The following is a 25302-nucleotide window of genomic DNA, read 5'->3' as shown; positions in this document are numbered from 1 at the left end:
TGACAATGAAAAGAATTTTACTGCTGAACGGCCACAAAATGTACATTTATTGCAACAATCGTTTAAAATCTTTGACATTCAATATACATTGATCATATACTGCATATACATACACATAATACTTAAATTTATTTACACAGTATGGTAAACATTTGGTTTGCTTATTTACAAGGCCAGAGGGAGAAGAGATTGGACAGTGAGAAATTGTGAGTAAATGGTTTTTGCAATTGATTTGCCTTTGTGTGTGTGTGTTGTGTGTGTGTGTTTGTTGTACGGACATGCCGAGCACGTAACTTGTTTAAATCTTAGTAATAAATCTTATTGTAATAATTTTAATTAAATTTCGTTAGCTTAAAGCCGTTGCAACGGCTGCAATACTTTAGTATGGACACAAACACAGTTTCATTGCCTTATGACTACGACTAGAACATGAAAAACACATCAAATTCTTTCATATATACTTATTTCATATACAGTATATATACATTATACAAGCCGCGAGGAACTAACGAAAGCCATCAACTTTATATTAACGTCATGATGTTCTTCGAATCACTTTCCACACCGAATCCCTCAAGTAATTCGTTCAACTTTTTTCTTTTATGAGCCGCACTCTTTGGGGAGCCTTTAAAGTGATGTGACGTGGTCAACTTTTGGCATTTCTCTCTAGTATCGCAGAAAGATCTCGATGTTGGGTCTTAAAATTGTATACTACATACTTTTACTTATACTATATGTGTGGGAACATATTTGACTGTTGATAAGTTGCACTTGTAGCCAAATATAATCATACTTGTGTTTGTCTCGAAACAGATTCAATTAAGCTTAACTAAGTTTTATGCTTTATGCACGTTGACTTCCTGTAAGCTCCGTTAGCTGACGATGATGGCTGCCACCTGGTGGACAGCAGCTCAGCTCAGTTGAGTGGCGACTCCTGTATTCTGTGTGCCAGCTGCGAGTCCTTAAGTGAGCCAAACTCACTAAGGGGCGCAAATTCATAGCCGGCGGTGTCATTATGAGGCGGCAATGTCGTCAACACGCTGCTCGCTCCTCCGCCGTTGAGTCCACCATTCGGCAGCGTTGTTATTGTCGTCTCCTGCAGGCGACAGCTAACGGGATGGACACGTGTAACGGTTATGAGCTAGTCATAGCGGTAGTTTAGCACCTCAACCTGAGACTCACCTGCGCATGGTGCTCTGATAACAGGAGTGACGCGATTGAAATCTTTTCGAGGCTGTGCTGGTCATCGAGGTGTCTCTGTGCATGCAGAATGTGTCGCGCTGTTTGCGTCTTCCGCTGGCGCCTCGACAGAACAGATATCTACATGGGAGTGAAGTAGGATTGGTATTTTTGTTTTGTTGTTTTGGGAGCGTGGGAAAGTAGGAGCCTTCACTTAGAGATGCAATCAAATGCGAGCATAAAACACATACGAATATTATATTTCATCAACATTTTTACGAGCTCAAGTCGGTGATTTTTGATTGCAATCACAATGCGTAGCTGCTGCTGACATTGCCATCAATGGAATTGCTTTTATTGCATGAATTCATCAATAGCAAATTGATACAATTTTGATACAAATTGTCTGTCGAATTTGTTATTAAACTACTTTTCCCTTTCTAGCATATTTCGGGAATATATTTTGCAACATTTTTGCGCTTATTGTTTGTGGCATTGTTCGAGCCATTAACTTGTCTCTTTTGTCTTAGCAATTTCCCATATGCCATAAATTGTGCGTCTAGGAAGCAGTAGCAAAAAACAATTCCATCAGAATTGCAATCAAAAATCAAGTAAACTTTTACGCAAGAATTACGTGTGTGTGTGTTATTTGTGTCCAAAGGACATGAGTTTGGCAAGTCAAAACGAAAAGTTGAAAATGTCTGTTTGTTGTTTTCTAGTTTCTCTGTTTGTTTTAAGTTGTTTGTTTGCTTGTAAGTTTATGAGTTTGAGAGTTGTGGATATAAGTTTGCAGTTTGCTTACGCTTACAGTTACAGTAATTTGCTTGTTATCGGTTATCGACAATCGGTAATCGGTAATCGCTTATGGACTATCGCTTGCATGCTGTTATTCAGTTAGTCAGCTGCATTGATGTGAATGAACAAATACCTATTGAAATGCTTGCGAAACGCGCCGCTCACAAAGTAAAGGGCCACCGGATTGGCACAGCTGTTGGCAAAGGACATGCAGAAGCCGACGATGCGCAGCACATGCCAGAACATGTTGTAATCCACTTCTGCAGTTGGCCTGCAAACAGAAACGGAAATGAGATAGAGAGTGTGATAGATAGAGAGATAGTAGATGGATGGATGGATGGATGGATGGATGGCAGAGGGGAAGTGGAAAATTGTTTCATATGTAAACCTAATGGAGACATAAGCCAACGACAAGCTAGAAATTGATTGAGCTGAGTAAAACGGGTCACAACGCATGATGTCCGCATTACTCATACGCAGTGTGAGCCATCCAACCATCTGACAAAAGCCCGATAGCCAGCCTGCCTGACAACGCTGGACAGCGGCTAAGCGGCAGTCATAAATCCCTTCAGTATCCTGCTCACTCATCCGCATCCTTGCTTCCTCGCTTGTCGTTGTTGTTGTCGTTGTAGCTGTTGAATAAAAGCCAACACTTACCAGTAGTAGAACCAGAGAAAGAAGACGTGATAGGGCAGAAAACAAATACCGAAGATGACAACAAATGCCAACACCGTCACGGCAACTTTGCGACGCGCTCGAACCTGCAATAACAAAGAGAAAACACATACAATAACAATAATAACAACTCTTGAATACGAAATACTATTTATCTAGTGCAAGAGTGGAAAAAATCTCTCTTCATATCTTAAGATGCTTTGCATCAAGGACAAATTATTGAAGTAACAATTGCGTTGGCGCCTAGCAATTGAATATTCAATTTGGCATAAAAATAGCTTAGTTACAGAAGCAAAAGCGATTACGTGATTCGAATTTGTTCTTCTATCTTAAATATCAATTGTTTGTTATGCCTCGTTGATTGAAACCCATTTATTCTAGGCGCAAACTCAAATTGATTTAATCAAAATGGATTACCATTTATTCGCTTATAATCGATATCAATCAGCATTCATCAATGGTTTACTACATACTATATTAAATATTTATTATTAATTGCCACTGACATATATATTTTAATTTTAGAAGTTATAAAATAAGAGGAATGCTTTGATTGCTATTTTGTTCACTACGGTAATATTTCGAATGCAGAAGTATGTTAATATACGAAATAAAGCTTTTCATACTTATAGTTTTTGAATGTGGTAGAATATCGATATACTATATTTAATATTTTATAGTATTTTACGGTGTAATAATTGGAATATTTTAATGATAATACTGCACTATTTTGGATTTATTGAAAATGGATTGTGACCGTAGCTTTTTTAATTGCTTTATAAGCAGACTTTCATAATTTATATCATGCATTAATCAAATCGTCAATCAAACTAAACTATCTTAAAACAATTACATAAGAAATTTCAATTTTGATTTACCTGCCGCACTGCTCCCTGCATCTCACCAGGAACACTCGCCGAGTACATCAAGTGTAGTGCGATAAGGACATAGAACACGGCAATGATCACCAATGGGATGGCATAGTAGACCAGAAAGTGCAGCATCACCATAATCTTGGCATAGTTCTTGCCCCATTCCACCGGATATGGATAGCAATAAACAATCGATTTCTCATGATTGATGCCAAGAGGCTAAAGAAAATAAAAATGCAATTAACAAACAAATGCAAATAAAAGTAAAATGGAGAGACAACCTTTATATTGCTGCCAATCAAGGCTGGCAAGCCACAAAGAATGGCTAGCAGCCAAATGGACACTGCGATGGCCAAAGTCATTCGTGTGGCACGTCTTCCGCCACCTGTTGAACGAAATTGACAGCTTGAGTTAAACTGTAAATGAATAAGAATTCAGTTAATTTGTTTACCATGTGCGTGAAACTTGCGCAAGGGATCGACTATGGCAAAGTAGCGATCACTGGAGAGAGCTGTCAGCGTAAAAACCGAAACGCCAATGGAAACATCCTTCATAAACTCGGAAACGGTGCAAAGAAAACTTCCCCAGGGCCAATACTCAACAGTATAGATTGTTGACACCAATGGAACTGTAGTCAATATCACTAGAAGATCAGCTAAAGCTAAGGAGAGAATGTAGCTGCAAAGTATAGATAAATTTAGTACGTGAATAGAATAATTATTGAATAATTATTTGAATTTGATACTAAGAAACTATATTAAAACCAGTTTCTTAGTAAAAAATAATAATAAACAGATTGTATTTCTTCTATGCATGACAATTTGAAATTCGGTTAAAAGTCAACCAGAATAATGAATGAAAGAATTAATTGGTAAAACATTTCTGAATGAATTCATTAGTATTAAAGTATAGATTTATTAGTGGCAAAGAACAGACAAAAGAACAAATTAATATATAAAATTTTAACTTAAATAATTTAATGTACGATCGCTGACAGATGCTATTATTGTATTACAAACATTGAGTTTACGGCTAAAAAAAGTTGCCTTCTTTTTCCGAAATGCTCAATAAACTAATTACTCAGCAGCAAATACTTAAATTTACCTCAAAATTACCCTTTTGACTATTAAATTGTCGCACTACACAAATCAACGCATAATTTCCAGTTTAAACTAGATTAAAATCTCTCAATAGCAGTTTTCTTCTATTCATTTCTTAGTAATGAAATAGTAAATTTCCCCCAAAAATGCATGTCCCCAATTTCTTACTAAGCTACTCCATTTAGTTTCCAAGAAGTCACTTGGACTGTCTCTGCTTTCTATTAATATGCTATCAGCCTGTCAGATTTTCCCCTATTCCTATAAGGCTACACTTTGTTCATCAGCTGACGCCATTCATTGGCGTTGCTCTTTGAAATAAGAAACTCAGCAGAAAAGTCTTGACAAATTCCAATAGCGATTTTGGCTTTTCCGCCTGAGATAAACAGTCTGACCCTTCTGTTATGCTGGGGTCGCTTTGCACGTGTTTCCCGGAGACCCTTCTGATTTATGTAGCTGAGCTTCAAGCAAATGTGCGCGCTTGTCACTGGTGCTGCATCGAGGCTAATGCTAAGCGCTTTTGACAGCTCGTGAAGATAAAAATTGATTTATATACCGATTTTATTAAAAATAGTCTCTGCGATGAAATTTAGCAGACTACTTAAAATTCCGCAAATATTTAAAGAGAAGGCGTGAAATTCATTGTTAATCAGCTTGATTTGCAGTCTCACTTTTATTACAATAGTTTATTTTTTAATCCACAGCAGCTTAGCTCTGAGAAATGTTGGCAATTTAGTTGCCGGCAAGCTGATTAAAGCCAGCGTAGACGACAAATGCATCATTCGGTTAGTTGGCTTGTTCTATTTGCTTTTATGTATGTAATTTGGTGTCGCTGGCATCACTCTGAGATGAAAATGAATTGCAACTGGACGGCAGAGTGTGATCTCATACAGTTATTTCAGTTTTATGCCAGCAGCGTGTGCCTTACAATAAATAAGCTGCATGTGGCACTTGGTGTGTGCAACATCAAATTACATTTCCGTGACGCGCGCGGGCAACCAAAGTCCGATAAGCATCGACTCGAGTCGGAGAGCTCAAGAGCGAGAATAGTAAAGAGCAACCAGCAACTGGCAATTTGGAAATACTCTCCTCATTGCCTGAAATGCAATTTCAACTTAATGTGATCAGTTGACATTCGCTTGCTTTTTGGCAAGGCAAACATAAGTTAGATGGTCTTTTTACGATAAACTTGCTGCAAGTGCAAAATAAGCGACGGAAAAATTCTTGTTTATGCAACATATACTAAACAAGAGAGAGAGAGAGAGAGAGCTACAGTCAAGTCGGCTCGACTTTTAGATACACTCAAAACAGGGCTGCATTATATTTAAAATTTACCAAATTAATATATCGAAAATAAATTAAAATATACCAAAGGCTATTTGGTATACTATACAATACAAAAAAAATACGAGATTCTCAAATAAAGCAGTTATATAAAATTATATTTTGAATAACTTCGAAGTCTTTATTCCTCTTGCAACGGTAAGTGCCACAGAATCTTACAGTTGGGCAATGTTGTCTTAACTTTCACAACAAATTACTCCGAACTGAATATACTTAAAATTACCTCAATTAGCTGCCCTTTTTACTACAGCATTATCGAACTGCAAAGGTCAGCGCATAATTTCCGTGCTGAAACAAGATGACACAGGTCAACTGTCCCTTGGAAAGTGGCAGTGAGAGTAAATATTTTAATTGGACGCTTGCGGACTGTTGACAATATGTCGTTGACGAGTTGCAATGTTGCCTGGCTGTGGTCATGTTAACATACCTCAGCGTGCAGCGAGTTGGGAATGTTGAAGTTGTGTCAACAGCCAAAGAATGTAACATGTGAAAAAATCTTTTTCTCTTTGATACAAACAACAACAATAATGAAATTTATTTCAAGCATTTAGCTTGTTTAGCTTTCTGCGTTCTTTAGTAATTGTAAAAAACAATAAATATTACGTTTACACATCCTCCTTTGACATATTAAATAAATTCATTCATATATTCATTCATTCATATATTTGTATAGAAATAAATTTCTATAAACTGCAGTAGTTATTTTAATGTATGTGTCACTTTAACAGATAATGAACGTAATTTCCAATGTATTTTATGATACAATATAATAATTTTATACATAAAAAAAAACCAAATGCATTCAACAAACAACCTCTTTATAAATATAAAATTTTCTTCATGAATAATAATGTGAAAATACCAATTAAAAAAGTTTTAATAAGAAATAATTGTATTATAAATAAAATGTATACAATCAGTTGAAAATATATCTAATGTTGGTGATTAGCAACTTTAACATAAACATAAATAAACTCTATTGCAGTTTACACACATTTGCTGCAAAAGTCAGCATATGCCAAAGCTGGTTTTAGTTTAAAAGTAAATCAATTATATAGCTGGATTACTCATCGATTGCCGCACACAATGTAGTGTATGCAATGGACTGGGTCAAGTTTAATAAACTTATGTAAAATCGATGGTGAAAGTGAAGCTCATAAGTATGAGCATAAATATGTTCGTCTAATATTAAGCTAATATTAAAGCACAAGCTTACATCAGAATATTCTTGAAGCTCAAATAAGTAGGCAACATCTTTTAGAGCATGTCACATGCGTTAGCAATTTGTGCCGAGTCAACGCAGACGGCGCATGATTTTAGCCATGACTGAATCGCATTAAACGCAATGTCTAACAATAACCTGATTTATGGCATTCAATTTATGCAAAAACAAAAATTCCGAAACACACACCCACACACAGTCACACACCACGAACACGTTTAGTTGCGAGCGAGCATGGCTAATTAGTTTGGCACAATGCGGAGGAGGCAAACGTCTCTTTTGCTGGTTTGTGACAACATCCAACAAGAGTTAAGAAGACGAATGCGAGCTGCTGCTGCTGTGTGACTGTGAAAATTGTAAATAATTTCCAGGCAACAACATTATCGCCACCATCTTTTTGACTCTGCATACCGCCCACGTCCTTAATTAGCTACGTAACATTCGCTGTCTCTCTGAATTGCCATCTTCTCCTTCTCCTTTTCATTTTCCTTGCTCACACACTTTCTCTCTGTTTCTCGGTTTTGGCTGCATGCATAATTTGGCATACAATTTAAGCGAAGAGGTCGCGCATAATTAAATTCACTTTAAGTTCGCCATAAATCAAAAAGCCATTTTCGAGCCAACACCCATAAAGCATCTGCAATGGCCTAACTTGGCAATACCCTGTAGCTAACATAAAATTATAAGGTGTGCTTAATTCAAAACCTTCTTCTTACATATCTTCCACTCTATACTTACGTATACTATGATGATTTAAAAAAAAAGGAATATTATGTATTTTACGATATAAAATGATGATAAAATAAAATTTCGGAATGTATATAAATTTAAGCTGCCTTTATTTACCATTGTCCACTTGCGTATACTTAATAAAGATATATTACGAAAACTAATATATACAAATTTAAGCTCTTTGTATTTGTATTCGAAAATGGGTCATATTAGTTAAATTCTTTCTTTCTAAAGCGTTTACTAGAAAATGCCCAAATGCACCATGCAAACTCTTTTTTATTTATGGTACGTATACTTAATAAAATTATTTATTTGCCCCTGCTCATACTCAAACTGTCATATTCCTAGGATTTGTATTTTGAAAATTAAAATTAATAAATGTGAACATTTTTAAATTTATTTTCTATTTATCATACGAATACTTAATAAAAATGATTCATACGCCCCGTTTTGCCAGCACACATTCTCAAGGGTATTTAAAAAGTTTTTACTAGACTCACGTGTTGGGCACATTTCGCATCTGTCGCACGCTGAGGAAGACCACAATCAGTGTCCCGTTACCGAGCACGCCCACCACAAAGATGATGGCGAACAGGATCGGCACAATGTAGGTCTCCGGCCGTCGACCATATGGCACGTAGGGTGTCTCCGTTGTGGCTATGCTGATGTTGTCGTCAAAGAGCGTTGTCTGTGATGTTGTCTCCATGACCAGGTCCCACAGCATGCGTGTGGTATTTGGCAATGTTAGTGGCGACTCTGATACGGAGCCGGAAACAGCACCAGAACCGGAATCAAGATCCATGTCCATATCCATGGCAACGCTGTTAAAGTCGTTGAGTAGCAAACTCGTCATCATAGCTCTGCAGATTCTATGCGTCGCGTCGTTGTATTGTGTTTCCTTTTTGGGAATTTCAGCCGCAATAAACGGCAAATTATTTAAGCGTAAACTATTAATTCAATTTCCTCTCGCCTCGTTTCCTGTTTCATTTTATATCTACGCGTATTTTTGTTCGCGCTCGCGAATTTTTTACCCTCAACTTTCCCTTTTTTTTTTGGTACTTTTTGGTCTCCCCTATTTTATTTTGTACAAAAGTTTTTGATGCAAATTCGCAGCGATAAATTTTCGAATCTATCGTTGTTGCTTTTTCTTGTTGTTGCTACTGTTGATTTTGTTGTTGATGCTCTGTTGCTGTAAACAAAATAAATGGAAACAAACGTACTGTAAAATGTGTTTAGTTTTGCTTTTCGTTTAAGTCAAATTGAGCATATTTTAATTGAATTTTTCCGGTAATCGCTTCAGTTCCCCGCGGAAAAAAATAAAGGGAAATTGAGATTCGAAATAGTTTGATTAAACGCCCTGGTCGAGAATACTCGAAATACTCTTTAGAAATTGCAGAGTTAAAAGCAACATTCATTTTATTTCAAGTGTTGTGAAAATAAGCTCAGACATTTTTATAAACACACATATCGTTTTGATCAATTGATTTATACGCGAAGCAATTGAAATCAACTCGGTGCAAAAAACTTTAATGTGCAAAATGATTTCTCGCAAAATAAAATATTGATTAAGCTTTCAATAGATATAACCGTAATTTATATTTCATTTTGAATTAAAGAGCATTTTAAATATCATAAACTCGGAAATAATTAAAAACCAACAAATACATTTGCTATTTTATATTCACACGAATTTTGGTAATTGAATTCTTATTTATCAGTTGAATGTTTTCAACTTTAGTTATGCAAATTAAGTCTAAAAATGAAATAGCTAAATTTCAGTAAAAAAGTGGTTTTAAATCACGATTTTCAAAGCAACATATATGACTGTTCTTTATTGAATTTCCACTGTAAATTTGTTAATTGCAATTCTTTTCTTTTGGTTGAACAATTTTTAACACTATTTATGTAAATTTTATGCAAAAATATTAAACAGCCTGACCACGCATGTGAGTTTGTTTATGTTTTATGCGGTATTCATAATATTTTGAGAGCAGTCGTGTGTGGATTTTGTACTCAGCCAAGCAAAACAATAAATGCCTACACTGAATAGTTACTTCGAAGAAGCAGAACCATTCATACATACTTTTATGTTACTTTAATGTCAGCTGGGAACTGGGAAATGGGAATGTGAAAGCCGAGCACAGATTTCAATTACCAGGAATTCCATTTGCTGTGTTGTCTGGTGACCCAGAACCAAGGAGTCAATAGCCAAGAACCCAAAAGTGATGTGAAGTGGAGTGAAGTGAAGTGAGCCTGAAGAGCCATTGAAATTTTTGCCAAGGCTTGAGCAACGCGCATTTTTACGACACAATAAGTGTATGTGTATGTGTGTGGGTTTGCGATTAATGGCTGGAAATGGAATGAAAGTATGCGAGAAAAACCCGGGACTTGTTGATAAGGACATATCAAGACTCTGAGGTCATAACTCAGTGACATTCAGCTGCAGTCGCTTTCAGTGGCAATTAGCTGCAAAGACAAGCAAGCGTTGCATTTTATGTTAATATCTCTTTCTCTCTGTTTTGTTTTAATTAAAAACAATTTCACATACACACACTCACGCACAGAGAACGATTCACTCAAAAACACACTCATCATACATTAATGTGCCGTTTGAAGTTTTCGTTGAGTGTCGAAAATGCTGACAAAAGAGCTGCAATGGAAGAGCTTTTTCCCCCAGAGAGATTGAAAGAGCCAGCAAAGTCAGAATCTACTTGTGGGAGACAGAGTCTGTCACAAAGATACCATGCAATCAATGTTGCAGCTGCCGACAGAAAATTGCAACTCTTTGGCATCAACAACAATGGCAAAAAAATATACGAGAAATGGCAGAAAATCAGATGTGATTATGCGCTTTACCTCCGTTTAAAATGACTAAGTTAATTTCAGCCAGAGATTACGTTTCGTATGAGCAATAAACTTGCTTGCAATGTGCGTGTGTTAAATCTGCTTGCCAGTATTAAATGCGAGTGTCAATTTGACATTGTGCTTAAACTTTTAATTAAAGAAATTGTTTACTAAGATTCTAGAATCAAAAATATTTTAATTTGAATTTGAAATAAAATATTTAATTAGGATGATTTCACTAGAAAAGCTCTAAAATTCTTAATGTTTTGACTCTATCCCTAGAAGCCCATAAATATTCAATTGTCTAATCATCTAATCAACAAATATGAGTATAAAATCACAAAGTTATTGGCCGCCAGAGATTACGTTGCGTATAAGCAATAAACTTGCGTGCAGTATTAAATCTGCTTGCCAATATTAAACGCGAGTGTCAATCTGACATTGTGCTTAAACTTTAAATTAAATCAATTATTCACTAACATTCTAAAATCAAAAATGTTTTAATTTTAATTTGAAACAAAATATTTAATTAAGATAATTGCACTAAAAATATGATATATTATATGTACATATATATGTTTTTTGACTCTATTCCTAAAATGAAATTCCTAATGTTTTAATTGTATTCCTAAAAGCACATAAATATTCAATCATCAAATATGAGCATAAAATCACTAAGTTAATGGCCGCCAGAGATTACGTTGCGTATGAGCAATAAACATGCTTGCAGTATTGCGTGTATTAAATCTGCTTGCAAATATTAAATGCATTAGTCAATCTGACTTTGTGCTTAAACTTCAAAGTAAAGAAATTTGTCACTGACATTCTAGAAAAAAACAAAAATATATTAATTTGAATTTGAAATAAAATATTTAAATAAGACGATTGCACTAGAAAAGCATTGAAATTCTAAATATTTTGACTCTATTCCGAAAATCACATAACTGTTCAATGGTGTTAGGCTGCTTCTAATCAACTATGTTACTTATAGAAAAAATTATATAATTATCAGTAAGTAGTCTAGTAAAATACTATATATAGATAATTTGATTAAGGCAATACTTTTTACAATTTCTTAGAAATACTTGTTGTAAACTATTTGCTCGCATTGCATTTTTCATGTTAAAGCAATGCGTTGAATTGAATAGAATTAAATTGAATGAAATGGAAAGTACCTTAAGCACTGCAAAATATTCTCCTATGCTTGATTAATTTGCATCGCAAAGTTTTAACCATTTTGCCGGAATGAAGATTAAAACATTGTTGGCAATACTCTCAAGTTGGTTATTGAAACAGAGAAAGAATGAGAGGGAGAGAAAGAGATAAACTTTTGTGCTACTCGCCTGCCCCTTGACCTCTCTTCCAGCAGCTGCACCTCGCGGCTGTTCATCAATGTGGCACACAGTTTATAGTGCACAGCTAATTAGCTCAAGTTGCAACTCACTTAAAAACAGTTCAATGCTGGCAGCAGCGTGAAAAGTTTTTATGGAAATTTCTCGCTGCGAAAGCCAAGTAGAAATTTCTGTCGACACGCACAACTTCAAGTCTGAAGTCTGTTTATCTCTTGCGGCGCAATTTGTGAGCTGCGAGTATTGTTCATTTTGTGGCAGAAGTTCGTCTTGGGTCCATACAACAGGACTAATGATAAAAATTGATTTTTAATGAATTTATGAGAGCGTCTTGTGTTTGCTAATTGATGTGCTCCATAAAAATACCATTTAGATTCATTGTAATGGCGTCAGCTTGACTTGATCTATTTGAAATTGTTTGCAATTGAAACTGCTCGACAATCAAATACCCACTTATCGTGAAAAGACCAAAATTCAATTTGCTTTTTCTGCATTATAGCGAACTCTCTTGTCAAAGAGCGACTTGTCAAAATAAACTCAATTTTCTTTGTTAAATTTTGGCAGTGACTTAATTTCAGCTAGTCACTTTGTCAGTCAATCAGTGGGCCACATCATTTTATTTTTAGATCTACGCATGTAAGAATTAAATAACCAAGTTGAATGAATGGCAACCTTCATCGATAATAATCTTATCTGAGTCTGCGATATTTACATTTCATGTTTGTTGCTATGACAGCTGTTTTTGCTACGTCAAATTCCACAAGATTTGTATGCTGAGAGCTGAAGACACATTTAATTGCCAAAAAAAGAAAATTCATTCATACACTCCACATGTACATTTATGAAGTTAATTATAGAAATGATGAATAGCATTTTATTTAAATTCAACAACAATAAAATCCAACGACTTTAAATATGTGTTTCCGTTCCTCAACCATGACATTGCTGACTGATGATGATAGACTAATGTTAAAGAGTATACAAATTTACTTTAAACTAATTATTCCCGCTACCCTTAGAATAGAAGTGTACAAAACTTTGTTCCTACAGGAAATGTACATACCATATGTAACAGAAAGAAGCAAACAATCTGGTATCTGGTTTTTTGGTATGTTTAGTATATTTTAACAATAATTCTGCACTGTTTAGCTTTAATTATAAATGGGCAGCAGGTATCTCAAATTTTCGTCGCTTACTTGTTCATAAGATATTTGCAATCTCTAAGCTCATAGAATAATTTCTAGCTCTACAAAGCAGAAACTTAATTGGGACAAATGTGCTAAAGAAGAGAGAGTGTGTAAACTCGGTTGCTGTCGCTTTTGATTTCATTCGAGAACTAATTAGTTACGAGGATATCTGAAAAACATTTGCACTGTTTCATTTCAATCATAAGCTCAAGTTACAAACGAAAGTTTTCGCACATAATTTTCTGGTGATGTGCAAGAGAGAGAGAGAGAGAGAGAGAAAGACCTTTGATAAAGTTGGTCGAGCAACAAAATGTCAACGTAGCCGTTGTCGCATTGTTTGTCGTTCTTGTAATTAATTTGTTAACACAATGCCCGAGCAGCCTCAAGGATGTCAACTTACATACAAACGTGTGCGCATACACATACACACACATTTTGTATAGTGTATTAAGCATGTTTGCGTTTGCTGTTCACTTAGCTAATTGAAATTTACAAAGTGCACGGCGTTTAATTTGCATAAAGGATCATAAAGGCTTCGGTTCATAATTGGATCACATTTCTCTTGTACGAAAAATAATTCAATTCAATTTGTACTCGTTGTACAATTTGTATGCGAATAATTTCCTGCCCTGAAACTCTCATCTATTTTTGGGCTGACACCATTAGAGCCCAAATGGCTAACCTGTTTTGCTAGTATCAATAACGAGCTTACCACAAAAAGAAAACAAATGAAAAAATCAAAACGGCAACGAAAACGAGAACGAGCAAAAAGTAAAATCAAACAAAAATACAAAAAGAAGAGCGAGAAAAAAACTAAAACGAAGTCCATTGATTTATGACAAGTCGGTGGCGGGAATGGTTGATTCGCTTATCTGGCGACCATCTGGATACCACAACCATTTATGGACTCCCATCGAGTGTGTTGGCCTTTTATACACATCAACAAACACACACAAGAGAAGTGTGGGTGGAGTGAGTAGATTTGATAAATCAATGCAATTTATCAACAGTTCACTTAAAATCTGTCGCATGTTTTCGGGCACCCGCGACACTTTTATCTCAACGCAAACATTCCCCCGCCGCACACGTCCCGCCTTTCCCAACTTCCAGTTACAGTTTCAGTTTCAGTTCAGTTCAGTTCAGAACGCGAATCTTATCTCTCAGCCATGGGGGCTTAGTGCGTCTCCTAATAAATACAGTTAAGTCTTCTACTCTCCCGCACACACACACACACACAAACACATACGCACTTAGAGTAGCGCCCAAATATTTCGTAATAAATAACGCGACTCAACAGCATTTTACAGTCGGTTGTACACATTGTTTTCTTTATGTGTGTCTGAGGATTCCTTGAAATATGCGTTACTACCGTCTGCTACCTATATATAGAGACGATATGAGTATTTTCTGCCCACCACATTTCCCCCCTTCTTTGGTGCCGCAAAAGATTTGTGACTGGGCATTTGTTTTGCTGCTTGTAATTGAATATGCCCAGGGCGAGAGTTTCCTCGGAAAGCAGCGAAATGCGTAAAAATATTACCCAATATATACTCGTAATGGAAGAATAATAATTTACAAAATACCCTAAAATGATGTGCAAGACAAACAAACGCTGAAAACCCTCAGCAAGTCATTCTGAGGTATTATCACTTTAATAAACGAGAATATTCACAGCTTACGAAGGGAAAATCACAGTTTGTTTGCTGATGCGTGAACTGCAAACTATCTAAAGTTCAAAGTGTAACAGCCACAGCAGTCATTTAGCAATATTCATAATAAACTGAGTTGCGCTTAAGCCACAGATAAATGTCAGATGAGAGAAAAGCATTCAGCGAAATAAATGCAAATATTTACCAACTCTTGTTCTGAGTACTTCAATTATCGTATGTGAAACCGCAATAAAAATATCACATTTAAAGCCGCCTTTAAGCCATTTAAATACATAGTTTTACAATTTGCATACATATAGTACGCACATATTTATATATCACTCTCACTCTCACTCACTCTCGCTGTCTCTGAACTCTTATGGCTAATGGAATTTGCGGCTTTACTTGCAGCCTCAGGCTTTAATCTGCTTCATATTCTGCTCATGAAAATTGCTTTTGATTACAGCAACAAAAAAAATAAAAAGAAAGAAAAATGAAAACCAAAAAAATGAAGAGCGTCAGTGGCTGATAGCCATTATCTACATAATTTATATAATAGCTGAAGCATTATTTTATATAAATTCTTTCGCCTGAAAGTATGCTTTAAATTTGTGCGCACCGGAAATCGACTGTCAAAGCGAACACTAAAGCGATTCTTTCACGTACAACAAATTATTATATAGTATGGTGTAATTTTATTGAGCAATTTGAGCAACATAAAAACGTAATTTAAAATCGTCCAAAGTGGATAAAGTGGCAAAGGCGTGTCTGGTTATTCTCCTACTCAATCAATGCCCCACTAAGCTGTACAAAGTTTAAATTGCAGCTGCGCCTGCTTCTAATGTCTTTTAATAACAGTGCTCACAATGAACTTTCAATACTGTTACAGGGCTTTCACCCTACTTTCCCTTTGCTAAGTGCAATTAAACTCTGCATTAGTTGGGGGCCAAACGAAGACACAATTGAAACTGCAATTGTTGGAAACTCACGCATACAACTTTTTGGCATGCAACAGCTGCCAAATTGGCACAACAACATATCGAAGTGGGGGGTGTGCTCGAAATCTGTTTCGCCTTAATTGCTCACAATATCCCGCGTAATCGTTTGGCATTACGACAAGTGCTTAAGGCCATTACATTCCGGCGGAAATATTCATTTACATTACACTCAACAATTTTTATACTTAAAGTGACGCAAGCGTGGCGAAATCTTTTATTGGAACGCTTCATCTTGTAGTTTGGCATGCGACATGTGGGGAACTTAATGAAGACGAGTACATTAAAATTCTGTATTGTTGTCATCGCACAGCTTCATTTAATTTGAGATCATTCAATGCTTGCATTTAATTTTTGCCAATGAACTTTATAACACATACTTCTTTTTATATTCTCATTCCACTGGCTAATTGCGTACTAAAAGTGCCCACTTTTTGTGTCACTTTTTGACTTTTAATACACTGACACAAAGTCCATTACTATTGCCATAGAATCAGAAACAATTACAGATAATAGAAAGTGATTTAATAGCTAACAGCACTTCGTTGACACCAATTTTGGTTGCCCTGTCAGATCAGTTAACAAATGAGTGTATTAAATCTTCGACACCCCGAAAATAGTCGGTCATTCTTGATCTTTTATTTGCTTTTTTTCACACGACCCTTGGTCGAGTGTTTGTGCATGTAAATGAAGTCCCTGGCGGTTGATTTATGCATTTGAGTAATGGTGTTTTCACATAAAGCCGGGAGTCGACAGGCAGTCTCTGCTGTTGTCGTGGCCGACAATGTAAAGAACACAACAGGCAAAACAAAGGAATGGCAAATGAAATACATGGTAATTCAATTGTCTGTGGAATGGACTATAAGCACTTGGATAACAACAGTGATGAGTATCAGCTGTGTAGGTGCCAAGCAAAGACTTTAAATTTGCTTTAAATAATTGTATTTAAATACGATTAGATCTAAATTGCAATTGACAAATGCTTTGCAAAATCTGCAAGTGACATCAGCACCCACTGATGTCAATCAATTGAAGGATGGCTGGCTGGCTAGATGTATTGCATAATTTGAATATGTAATTTATGATGTAATAAAAACACATAAGTAAGTCCATTGTATATTAAATTATATTCACAAGTATTTAGGTTATGCAGTCATACGCATTGAAAATAATAATTATAATAATTTCGATTTAAAAACAATAATAGCATGAAATCTAAAATCTTTTAATCTTTTCATATCAAGTATTTAGATTAAGCTGCCATGCAAGACTTACAAGTAAAAAATTCCAACGGAATGTTAGATATCATCTAACCGTCCTCAATAAAATCAAAACAATGCTGCATAGTCGTCAAAATATACCGAATGAATGTATCGATAAATACTAAAACATACCGAATGAATGTATCGATAAATACTAAAATATTCCGAAATTTAGACTTCGAATATCGATATACTTCTACATAAAAGATATACCATAAGTTCAGATTTCAAGGCAATTAAGAAATATTTGTAGATTTGGTAAATTGATATACTAATAAACTTAAAATATATAATAAGTAAAAAATATTCCCGATATCATAAGTACAGATATTAAAGCAATTAAAAAAATATTTGTATATTTGATATATCATTATATATACATTCAAAATATACCATAAGTACAAAATATACCACATTCCAAAGTAATTAAGGTCCGACATCAGCATCCATTTTGAGTATTAAATAGAAATTCTATTGAATAAAATAACTGACTGTGAAATTTAGCCTACTTTTGGGCTAACAGATTCGCTCTTGTTCATTACTTTCGTCTGCTCTCATTAATTCAAACTTCTTTTATGTGTGGCTCTTTTTATTTTAAGCATATTTTTAGACAGAACGCAGCTGAACCTAAATGCCGCCAATTTGCATAATTCTTCACACTCTGCGAGATGCTCATTTCGTATTTCTTTTCTCACCATAGTTTGTTGACATCTCTTTGATGGCCACAGTGCCAAGCAGTCGCATCATCAACAGCAACAGTTTGAATTTGGATGGCTCTCGACACATAAATTAAGTTGGAGCTTCGCTTTTTCTGGATAGCGGAGGAGGATGACATTGCCTGTCTTCGTGTTCTTCGACTCCCCCAAACAACAACAACAACAACAACGACATACATATATCATTTTCATTTTGTAATTTGTCTCTCATTCCGCTCGTTGGCTAGTCCATTTGTGCCCAGCGGCCCACAGTTAATTGGTTGGGTGTCGACAATGGCCCTTCTCGTATTAAATTACATGACAGCATACATGGAACACACAGATGAGGAAGGAAGTTCGACCTGTGTTCTGCCCCTCCGGCAGAATGCCGCTCATTAAATGTGTGAAAAAAGAATAAACTGTGGCATGTCATTTATGAATAATGTGGCAGATTCGCTTTGGATTATGCAATTTACAGTGCTTTAACTTTTTGGCCTAGTTAACTTGAATTTAAAGCGAACCATTTGATTTCTTAATTAACTTGTCAAAATTAATAATTAGAAGACATTTTATAAATCAGTTAATTGGAATATATAGTAAGTTAAGTATTTTAACTCAACAAATTTATATTAAATTCTTTATTTTCCTATATTTTATATCACTCATTTAATTTTCATTATCACTAAGTTAGTTTGTTTAAGAAGGAAAGACCATATTGGACATCTCCCCAATTCTAATAGAGTATTCTAAAATAAACTAAATTCAGAAGTCAGCTGGAATTTAAAACAGTGATTCTCGAAAAACAAAGGAAAAATATACGAATCGATAGAAATTAAATTTAAAAATGTAGCAGCTTAAAATAATATTTTTATTGCTTTTTTTAGTTGTATAAATTTAATAATTTCATGTGTAAAATAGCAAATCAAAATATACAAACTGCCGATTGCTAGAACTTGATTTAAATAATTGAAATTAATTTTTATTTCATAACAAAACAGTTACTGAGCAATCGATTGTATTTTATTTTTTGCACCACTCATATTTTCAATTTCTAACATTTCATTATTTTACTTCAATTAAATGTTATCAACACACAAAATGCTATACTCCGCACAGCTAATTAAAATGAACATTGTTAAGTGAAAAGTTAATTGTAATACAATATCGTGAGTGCTTCCTTCTCGGTTGCCATAACAGTTCGATTCCATTGCCAACTATAAATGCCACAGAAGTTGTGAACTTTATTGGCAAATTCGATATGGCAGGGGGATGGTATGTGTAATGATAAATTAATTTCTGCTCTGAACAGAGCAGCGAACACACTTAATGCTGTTGTAATCATTTTGTGCACGAAACCGAAGCAAAGGTCGCCCGGCATTTCATTAATTCCAAGCGCGTGCGCTTATCAAAACCCTCTTGAGGAAAAGTATTAAAAACGCCAGCTTCTCTTCTTTAATTAATCAGACAAAATTCTGGCATGCGTCAAAATAGTAAGGACTTATCGTCCCTTATCCAATTACGAGTATTTCAAGTTTGTAAAATCTGAAGCAAAAAGAAAGCAAAGTTGTTCTTAATTGAACACTCTGCAAATTAGCGTTTTTTGGGCATTTTTAATGTCAATGCAATAACGCTAATTGCTAAATTTGCTTGTTACTTATGCGAATTAATGCAGTGTGAAAAAGGTTTTTCTACATTACTCTTTTATAGGTCAAACAGCAATATTATTTGTTAAGCGATGTAATTCTTTTTTTCATTCATTATACTAAATAAACGGAATTACCGAACCATTATAGATAATCAAATACTGTAATACATGCCGGTATTTTCTATCTAGTTTATTATATGTGCAGTCATCATGATAAATAATTTACTATCTGCTGCGCGTTTTATATATTTTTCGATGACAAACTTTGACACACTCTTGGGGCTTTCTTTGCATTGAACTCATAGCAGTGCAAACTTTCACTCAAGTGCTTTAATCTTTAGCTTTCCATCAGCTGCGAAAACAATGAAACTGTTGAGCTCTTTATTCAATTTCTCATAAGTGTAACGGAGTTTGATATAAGCCAATAGTGAATAGTGAAAACAATGGCAGATACCAATAGGAATCGCAAGCATTACGTATACGCAATTCGTGTAGGATTGACAACAATGCTATGTACTGAAATAATGGTGGAGACAAAAGCCACTTGCCTAGTTCAGCATCATTAGGTCTGTGTTTTGTGGCGATTGCCTCTTGAGTTGGCTGTGTGGGGAGTGTGCGCGTGTGTGTGTGCATACACACATTGATCCTGGCATCACTTTTAGCAGCCAGTAGGTAAACAAAACCAAAATAGAGTCAAGCAAATGCCTGACTGCAGTCTGACTGTTCGAAGCAGGCAACGTTTTGAGTGGAAAGTGGAAAAGCGGTTGGAGGGGAAAGTTGTCGAGTGGTGAAGTGAAAGCAAACAAAACGCTTAGGTGATGCGTTCGTCATGGCCATGTTTGATAGCACTTATTAAGCATACGACGCGTGTGCCTCAAAGCCTTAAATACGACACAAAGCCACAGAACAAAAAAAAAACTGAAAAAAAACCAGGAAAAACAAGCTATCGAACAAAAATACAAAAGCAAAACGGAATCCCACTTGAGTCTCTGGAAATGAGGGCTATGAATGGATATCAAAAAAGTTTTCTCTCTCCAACAGTTTTTTCCACTTTGAGCTTTCACTTCAATGTGGGTATATTTGACATATTTTAAGGCACTGAAATCACGTTTTAAGTTTAGTTGATATGGGCAGCACAAACGAAGTGGCTTTCATTGTTTTCACTTCAGGTACAAAAAAGAATGTCAATAAAAATTCAAGCCGAAAAAATGACATTTAAAATTGAATCAATAACAATACAAGATTTTTCTTGATAATTATTTAATTGTTATTTTACTTCTTAGAACTGAGATTTAAATTGAATGTACAATCTTTAATACAGAGAAAATTATGAATTTACTTTGTTTAAGTAGTTTATGGCAACATTTAATGAGCTATATGGCAACAGATTCATATAGTTAAAAAAATAAACCCATGGCATATTAAAGATTTATTTTGAATGTATCCTTGAAGCGAAATCGTATCTTTTTCTATCAGAATTTCTTATGAGCAAATTTTCTAATAGTTAGCTCTTTCATTTCGCCGCCAATAATTGATGTAGAAGTCGTGCAAAGCTTTTGCTGGCTTTGAAATGAAAAACTATGCACAACTGATGCTCAGTCATTTGTCAGCTAATTAGTTGCAATTGTTTTGCTGTTGAACTTTTTGCAGTCACTGCGCCTTGCTTACATCACAGTCATGTGCAGTGGAACACACACACACACAAACACCCACGCATTAATACATAGATGAAGCTAACGAATGTGCATTATAAAAATTTATGACTCATAGAAATTAAATGACAGCCATTCGTAAGCATTAACAGCGAAATTAGCTCAGCAGCCACTGATGCTGGCTTGGATCTCTAGATGTTTACTGTCTCCACCGCAATGGGTCTTCAACGTGAGGGAAATTGCAGGAAATTGGTAGCATATTGCAAAGATATCAACAGCAAGTGGGTTGGTTTAATGAGCTAACTATGCTCGTATGTTTCGAATAGTAGTACTATACAACAAAGTTTGGCCATAAAAGCCAAGCCAAGGCTGCCAAACAGTGTTCGCTCACATGTGGAAGATGAATATCAATTTATTTCAGTGCCTAATTAATCAGCTTGATAATCAGAACTTGAACAACCATTATTTACATACATAGCTACTAATTAGTCGCACATCTACATCTTATGTTTACTTGATCAAAGTGCAAATAATAGCCGGATATTGAGTAAAAATAAACAAGCAAGTCAAGTAGGAAAACACAAATTTAAAATATTTATAGACAGTAGTATGTATTGTATAATCAAGTCACCTAGGTAGCCACTTCCTTAAGGCTCTTAGATTCGCAATAAAAAGAGACGCATTGTTAGCAAGAATTCTAATCTCATTGCACTTTTCTAGACTGAACTCAAAATACCATTTAGAAAAGTTTTAAAAAACATAAATAAAAGTTGCTGAGAAAGTATAAGAATTGAATCATCTACCTCTCTCGCACTTAAAAAGTTCTGTGCTTGTGATGAACACCAGCTAATCAAGCTATCTTTTGAATACAGGGTATACACATTTTTAATACACATAAAAACTGGCATCGTTAAGCAGTCGAGTGGCATATGCCACTCTATACATATCCATACATATATGCGTATAGTAATGCTTACGGCCAAGACAATGTCTGCACTGAAGCACCAATCTCAGCGATTATAAGAGCTCACAACATTAAATTGTATATTTTGATGCCACGCGCGGAATAAGTTTATTTAAACTTAAGGAAATTTTCATTCACCAGCTAACAGAAAATAACATAAAAGACTTTCAAGTTCAGTGCAAAAGCAGAGAAATGCGATAATTTTGGACACAAAATCGAGTTTGGATCGGATCGCAATAGATTCACTAAATAGCCGTGTGATTCAGGTGAGTAACTTTTACGATTTCGCTTATTTTGTTTATTTTTACTGGACGCTAGCTGTTTAGCGCTGTCGCGTCGTTTGATTATAAACAATCTTTGCCCATACATATATGCATAGATGAGGCACACCTCCGATACATATAGTATTTAAATGGAACAAATATTGGCAGCAGTCAACATGGACATGGTGCCGAGTATAGAACATCGTGTACATCGTGTATCAATTAGGTAGACAAGCTCGTAAACATTACCATAAACAGTTGTCCGCTTCTGCTTCCTTGGCTGGGGCTTACTTTAATAGTTTCGACCAGAGCACGTTTAAGCCACGCGCAACGCTTTGCTGCCAAATGCTAATAAATGGCATGCAGCAGCATCTTTCTCTCTTATCTGCACCCCACTGCAGATGGACTTTGTGTGGCAGTAAGTGCAAAGTGCGGAATGGCATCCAGCTGCCAACCCTTCAAACCGCTTGTTCTACACATTTTTGCATTCTTAAATTGTTCTCTCCATGTCGTTGCATTCTCTGGCATTTTTCATTAGCTACACAGTTTGCTGGCAATTGGGGATCGTGGCTCAATTGTGGTTTTCATTTTACTTTTGCTCATAAATTTGACAGCGTAGCATGGAATGGGAGGTGTTTTCAAATCCCGTTTTCCATTGGAGTTGGTTTGACAATGACAAACTTTTTTTTCCTTTAACAACATGGGAGTCTGTGGCTTGTATATTAAAACCATATATTGTACATTAAAACCATTAAAGCAAAATATTGTTTGATTTACTACGAAACAATTGCAAGAATATTTGGATTATACTTTTGCCACCCGAAAAAAAAATTCCAATGTAATTTCAACGTTACTTAAACATTGCATATTTTAAAGATTAAATCTATTCAAATGAGCAATATGTTGCAGTTTTCTTTTTGAGACCAATAAGTTTTTGCAAAAGCGCTTTAATTATAAATTCTAGATGGTCGATAATATTCTTGATTTTGGAATTCATATAGTATTCTGCTCAACAATGCAGTTAGAATATCGAAGAACATCGCTTAAAATATTGCAAGCATTGAACAAATTCAAATTTGAAAATAGCATTTGCAACTCAGTGCGTTTGTGCTATTTAAATTAATTGTAACAATGAGCCTATGGAATTCTCATTTGGTATGCAAATGTGTGACTGTAAAATGTGTTAAATTTGCTACAATAGAATCCTGATTTCCAACAGCGTGAGTCGGTCGTTCGGCTGCACCTTTTCCCATCACCCTTCTGCTCGATAGAGCTAGGCCCCAAAACGCTGAAGTGCAGCGGAAGCACCCGACAAGGCAAAGGGTGCACTATAAAAAATAATGAAAACAAAAACAAAAGGAAACTACACTTGTCGATTGGGGATGTGTAAATGTGGTTGTAGGGTATGGTAAACTTTTTCCTGTTCGAGTATTATTGCATTTGGCATGTTTTGCTAATGGATGGGGAACCCGATAACACAAAAACGCAAGGACTAAGAGCCAACGAGAAAATCATTTTTTTGCGAAAGTCCAAAGAGCAAAATGGAAAATGCATTAAATGTTGCGACACTACACTATTTATGGATGAAAAATGCATTAATTTGCCAATCAATTTTCGCATATCTGCTTCGTGTCAGCTGTCAGATGTCAAATATATACATACATACATCTATAGAAGTATATGTGCTGCCCACGGAATATCCAATATACTTGGTAAGTAATTGGACGGTATTTACCTGGTCAATTTATGATTTCCATTTCGTGTGCACTTTGAGCGACATTAGATAAACACATTTACATCAATATTCAATTATTATTTATTGTGCTTACATTTGCGTTTTAACGTTTTCCTTATTACTTTTGGGGATCTGGGGATCTTATTAGCAGTATTTACAAAATTTGCTGCTCTCACCGGAAAAACACACCAGACATTTAGCCAATTTTGTTTAAATTTAAACTTTTTATCACTTTACAATTCGCACAGACACTATCCGAGCAAAACCATTAGCGAAAACCGGAAACTGACTTCAACGCTTGAATTTCGCGCTCGCTATACGAATGTGAGAGATTGCAGCTTCCGCCGGTTTGGCAGCTAGTGAACTGGCCACGACAAGCGAACGCAGGCGACTTGTTGGCGCGCGCAAAGTCGTCGACATGTTGGCCACAGTCCACAATATTCATTTACACATACAGTCGAATCTACGATTGACATTGTGGGCAAGGGGAAGGCTATGTTTCTGCGAAAATGCCGGCTGTTAAATACGCCTGCGCAGGTATTTTTAACTTATTATATTGAATCAAATAATTGTATTAGTAAATAACTGTTGGTAACGCGTGCTACGTATTTTATGATTTTAATGTCATTTTTAATTTTATATAAAATTGTAAACTTTTGGCTTAAATACAATAACCATTATTATTTAAACATTGTTTTCTTAAAAACAAAGAGCTTTCGAAAGCTGTTTTATTTAACACCTTCAAGGAGTGTGACCATACAATGAATTTTTAAAATATACGTTGTTGCGAAAAGAGATATACCAGCACTCGAAAACTGCTCTAATTGGCACTTTGGACTTTTCAGTTAACATTCTGGCAGTTTTCCAAGGGCGCCCAATTTAAAAAAGTTTGTTGTTTGAATGCTTTTCAATAAATCTCGGTGTAGCCTAAAAATCTTAATGTACTGTCTCAATTTCCTCCTCCAAATTATGAAATATTCGTAAGAAATCAATTTTTTCTGACTTTTTTTGTGCGATTGGTGACAAAATAAAGATTTTACACCATTATTTTAGCTACTGGAAAGTAAAGAATTCAACTAGCGATATCGTATACTTAAAGCTGTTTATTAGGCGTGTTAAATGTATTCATATGCTCCTTACTAGGAA

At 35.4% G+C, this 25302-nt stretch overlaps 1 protein-coding gene across 1 annotated transcript; it reads right to left on the bottom strand.

The window, feature by feature from the left end:
• On the bottom strand, positions 1–24417 carry LOC117571210 (neuropeptide CCHamide-1 receptor). Its single transcript, XM_034253256.2, has 9 exons — positions 24157–24417; positions 8417–9105; positions 3973–4199; positions 3803–3906; positions 3528–3740; positions 2632–2735; positions 2108–2245; positions 1183–1320; positions 1–1109 (listed from the first exon to the last, which is right to left on the bottom strand). Exons 2-9 carry the CDS (start codon positions 8770–8772, stop codon positions 917–919), a joined length of 1473 nt encoding a protein of 490 aa, XP_034109147.1. The 5' UTR covers positions 8773–9105; positions 24157–24417; the 3' UTR covers positions 1–916.
• Between the last annotated feature and the right edge of the window lie 885 nt (positions 24418–25302).

Source organism: Drosophila albomicans, chromosome 3, assembly GCF_009650485.2.
Source record: "Drosophila albomicans strain 15112-1751.03 chromosome 3, ASM965048v2, whole genome shotgun sequence".
Taxonomy (NCBI): domain Eukaryota; kingdom Metazoa; phylum Arthropoda; class Insecta; order Diptera; family Drosophilidae; genus Drosophila; species Drosophila albomicans.
This window is presented reverse-complemented; position numbering and strand designations above follow the sequence as displayed.

Excerpts from the sequence above, each read along its gene's own strand:
- LOC117571210 (XM_034253256.2), bottom strand. The coding sequence starts at position 8,772 with ATGATGACGAGTTTGCTACTCAACGACTTTAACAGCGTTGCCATGGAT. Across the intron at positions 2,736-3,527 it reads TGCAGGGAGCAGTGCGGCAG|GTTCGAGCGCGTCGCAAAGT; the intron begins GTAAATCAAAAT and ends TTGTTATTGCAG. Across the intron at positions 1,321-2,107 it reads TTTCGCAAGCATTTCAATAG|ATATCTGTTCTGTCGAGGCG; the intron begins GTATTTGTTCAT and ends ACTCCCATGTAG.